Genomic DNA, 5000 nt, shown 5'->3' on the forward strand with positions numbered 1-5000 from the left:
AGAGGGGTACTTACGAGAAAGGTGTTATGCATGTGCATATGACTATGATCGGACCGAATGGTTTTAGGAGCTTTAGCGTTATTTAGGACTAATAGAATCAATAATTGTAAAGGCTTTATGGTAGCACTAACTGTTGTATGACAAAATAATAGCTAAAAACAACTTAAATAATGTGACCAAGGACTTTTGATGTGACAAATTTGTGACACAGTGTACAGTTTTCATCATGGACGACCCCATTGAGGATATGTTTAATAAAGTTGAAGACAATTTTAGCTGGTTTAGCAGTACTGTAGATTGGCAAATGATTATATTAAAATGTATGAGGAGTCAACCACTACTCATTTTATATTATTATTATTATTATTATTCGACTGATGTAGATTCATCTATCCAGGTTGACAATAATAAATATCAATTAAAACTTTATATCTCTGGATAAAGCAGAAAACAAAAGAACTTACGTTTTAAGCTTTCGACTATCACTGTAGTCTTGTTCACAATGACACACGATGGAAATTGCGTCATAGGGATTGTGACGTCAGCGGTGGGGCTGGGTGGGCCTGGTCCTGCTCCCCCTCCTCCATTCCTGCTTTTAAAGTGTTGTTCCATATGTTTGGAAGATTATATCTTCCACCATCTCCATTCAACGTTGGTCTGTTGGCCCTGATGTAGATTGCTTCCTTGACCCCTCTCTCAAACCATCTTGGTTCCACAGTTAGGATTTTGGCCTTATCAAATTTGACGCTGTGACCTGGAAACTCAGTGTTAATATGTTTTGAGACTTCCGACGAAGTAGAGCTCTTTCTTCGATGTTCTAGAAATCTTGTTTTAAATGCACGTTCTGTTTCTCCAATATAGGAGGCTTTACAATCTTGGCACTTGATCTGGTAAACCGGACCAACAACTCTCTCTTTACTTAACCGGTTCTTCGGGCATACAAGATGTTGTCTTAAGTGTGTTAGTCGGTTTGAAAAATACTGGTACATCGTAACTTTGCATTACTCGACGAATCTGTTCTGACACCCCCTTGATATATGGTATCCCCACCGGGTATTTCCTTAGTTGATCTCTTCTGTTCACATAACCCTCTAAGGAAGTAGCTGTACTTCGTCCTCTTGAATGTGTTTCTGAGACCTCTCTGTTTAAAAACCAATCTGGGTAATCATTCCTTCTTAGGGCTTTCCTGATGTGTTTGACCTTTGATGTTTTGTCCTGGTCATCACTTACAATGCTATTGGCTCTATTAAGTAATGTTCGTACCACACCCCGTTTGTGTTCTAGTGGATGGTTGCTGTCAAAATTCAAATACTGGTCAGTGTGGGTATCTTTTCTGAACACTTTGGTTTTAATTGATCCATCCTTGTTAAATACTGTCCAAGTGTCCAAGAAATTCAATGTTCTTTTCACGTTGGTGCCCTTGTCCAGAGTTCCTCCATTCGTGTCGTCTATCTCCACTTCACCCTCAGTTGTCCATTTGATGTCTCTGTCCACCGTATTGATGTGAGTAGTGAACGCCGCCGCATGTTCTTTCTTCATTATTGCGTTCGTGTCATCCACATATCGACGCCACCATCTCGGAGGATGTAGAGCAGAGGTAATAGCTTTCTTTTCGAACTCCTCCATATAGAGGTTGCACACAATAGGAGAGACTGGTGATCCCATAGCAGCTCCATGAATCTGTAAGTAAAATTGGTTTCGGAAGGAAAAATAAGTGCACTTCAAACAAAAATCCACCAACCGAATGATGTCACATGGCTGCAATGATGTTCTCTCTTTCAAAGTAACATCCTCTTCTAGTCTTTCTTTTATCACTACCAATGCTTTATCATTGGGTACACTGGTGAAGAGGGCAGACACGTCATAAGAACGTAATTCCTCGCCTGGTGCTATGATCATCTGGCTCACCTCCTCAGCAAAATCCCCAACATTTCTCACATGATATTCACCTAGTCCAACTAAAGGTAAGGAGACATGATTTTAGCTAGACATCGAGCACATTCGTACGTAATGGTCCCGATGGAGCTGACTATAAGTCTCATGGGCATGTCCTCCTTGTGAACTTTTGGTAAGCCATAAAATCGAGGAGGTTGGTCTACTGTGGGATACATTTGTTTGTGTATGCTGGTAGGAATTATTCCCCTATCTTTGAGATCTATCCTATGACGCAATTTCCATCGTGTGTCATTGTGAACAAGACTGCAGTGATAGTCGAAAGCTTAAAACGTAAGTTCTTTTGTTTCCTGCTTTATCCAGAGATATAAAGTTTTAATTGATATTTATTATTATTATTATTATTATTATTATTATTATTATTATTATTATTATTATTAATTATTATTTTTATTCATTATTATTATTATTATTATTATTATTATTAATAGTATTTACAATAATCATTTTCTATCTTTAAAAAGTGTGTAAAATAAGAACATTTAGCCCGAAATCGACCAAATGTAAGAACACTGAAACTCGACAAAACTGGTTCTTATTAAAAAAAAAAGTGTACTAAATTAAAGTATGTGTTCTTAATGTGCTAAATTAAAATTGGTACTGTCACTGGAATAGGCATAGTTATAGGCCTATTTATCTTATTAAATTATTACTTAATATTTGTGTTGTTAATTACCTTGTCAATAAGAGGCATAATTATTAGGCTAAATGTTATTAATCATCATGATTGATAACTATTAATAATAAGTATTATTCAACTTTTGGGGTAATATTCGTATACTAAAGCTGAGTGATTATTAAAGTAAAATGTTGATGATGTGAGTATACTGTAATATCGAACTCCATATTTCCTTGCTATAGTATCGGGTCTAATATACAAAAATGTCTGCAAAGCAGACTTGGCCGGCCCTCGCAGAAGTCCGTTTTTCCTAAAAAAAAAAAAAAAAAAAAAAAAACCTTATGATAGCTAACCGTATGTTTCCAGTGGTGGGGCCAGAAATTTGCTGAAAAGGGGTCCGACGTGCCCGACGGAGGGGTCTGATGGGGTCCAAGACGACGGCGAAGCCTCGGTCGTCGACCCGGAATTAAAAAAAAAACACCCTCTTGGAGTTCATAGAGAGAGTTTTTACGGCTTGATTTGGTCTAAATGTGCAATCACAATACCGTTATTTTGTATAGGCAAATTATTATTTTTTTAAACTTTCGTTCCGACGACCTAGTCGTTCGTCGGACGACAGGGGCCACCGGTCTGTCCGACCGGACGACCCCTTCCCCACTGGCACTACCACTGTCTGTCATGAAAAAAACCACTCAACTGACAATTTTTTTTTTCAAAATGCACTTTTTAGCGTTTTGCACTTTTGGGGAATTAACACACCTTGTGATGTATTCAGATTTTTGAAATTATAACGGAAAATATGAAATTTAAAAACTAAAATATCACTCAACTTCAAGTCTGTGTTACGTTTGTCAGCAAAGACGCACTCCACTGAAAATGTTATGAAAGACTTAACTGGCATTTAATACCTATTAATAGTTTATCATGAGAAACCCACTCAACTGCGTAGTGCTGCATATTGTTTACCATTGAGAAAGACGATTGTCTAATGTATATAACATTACTTTCACATAATCATTATAAACAATATCTTCATGTGTGCACAATATTGTTATTAAGGAAACATTATCTCATACTTTTTGGCATAAGTCATACTAGCAAAATATGGATATCAATCTTTTTTCTCTCTACAAAAGCCTTGTATTGCCTGGCCTTGAGTATGCTCAACCCGCCTGGTTTCCATGAACTGAACTAAAACTTTGTCAGATCTGCTTGAGGGAGTCCATAGAAGAGCAACTCGTCTTGCTCTTAAACAACATCGAGGACAGATGAGCTTTGAGGAGAGGTTACATTTGCTTTCTTTTTCATCTTTGTCTGTCAGAAGGGACAGATTGCTTATTATTTTTTGCTTTAAAGTTCTGGCGAGCCTTGTAGACTGCAGCACGGTTTTTGATGGTGTTGAAATCAATACCACACATAACGATCGCTTGTGTTTCCGTCATCAAGCATCACGGACCCAAGCATTTTTCAAATCGGTAGCCATCAGATTGCCTGGTGTCTGGGACCAGCTCCCTAGATTGTTACCGATGCTGCTGTTCTAGAAAGCCCATCCTCTTTTAATGTGTTGCTGAATTTGGGGTTGGGTAAACCGGCTTTGTTTGTTTGTAAACTCTGGTTGTCCCTCGTCTCCCCAAATTTCAGTTTTCTTTTTTTTTTTGCCGCTCTCTTTTTGTTCTTGTTTAATGACCAAATAAATAATTAAATTAAATTAAATGAAGTATGAAAAATAGTCTTAAAATTACAGGAAAAACACAAATTTACACCACAGAATCCAAAAATCACACACAAACAACCAAATTAAACAAGATTATGAAACAACAAATTGGAATTACATACATAGGAAATTATAGGTCATTGAATTATTGTTATTATTATGATATTATTAATATTTTTGCTATTATTATTATTACTATTATTTATCATATACATTGCTTTTAATATTAAAATTGTTATTGCTAATTATTATAATTTGTAAAAGATCTATGCCTATACGAGAAATTCTATAAGGTATGGTAGCGGACTGTGTTTATATCGGTTGGTTTTATACATCTAAATTTATCATATTTTCTAGGCTTTCTCAGAGCAATAGATGCTTCTGAGCTTGTCCGATTTGGAAACCATGAACTAAATCTACAGGTTTCACTAGCCTTAATAGCGAAACTCTTACATATGTTCTTTCGACGGGTTGATAAACTTTCTAAACTTAAGGTCTTGAGAGACTCTTCCTAAGAGATATACCCCTCAGATAGAATAGGGCGACATACACGTTTCTGAATTCCCTTCTAAATGAGCCAACTGTGCTCTAGTGAGGCCAGAGTTCCACAAAGGCGCACCATACTCCAACAGAGGGCGGATATAAGATTTGTAGATACAAGTCAACTCATAGTGATCCAAAGTAGCTTGTTTCAGTTTCCTAATCATGAATGAT

At 36.8% G+C, this 5000-nt stretch overlaps 1 protein-coding gene across 1 annotated transcript; it reads right to left on the minus strand.

Moving 5' to 3' along the window:
• Positions 1-915: 915 nt before the first annotated feature.
• On the minus strand, positions 916-4993 carry LOC117113123. The gene is made up of 3 exons (XM_033256369.1): positions 4837-4993; positions 3704-3886; positions 916-1958 (listed from the first exon to the last, which is right to left on the minus strand). Exons 1-3 carry the CDS (start codon positions 4991-4993, stop codon positions 916-918), a joined length of 1383 nt encoding a protein of 460 aa, XP_033112260.1.
• Between the last annotated feature and the right edge of the window lie 7 nt (positions 4994-5000).

This window comes from Anneissia japonica, unplaced genomic scaffold, assembly GCF_011630105.1.
Source record: "Anneissia japonica isolate Jap-2015-1 unplaced genomic scaffold, ASM1163010v1 scaffold1812_len1207588_cov181, whole genome shotgun sequence".
In the NCBI taxonomy this organism is placed as follows: Eukaryota; Metazoa; Echinodermata; class Crinoidea; order Comatulida; family Comatulidae; genus Anneissia; species Anneissia japonica.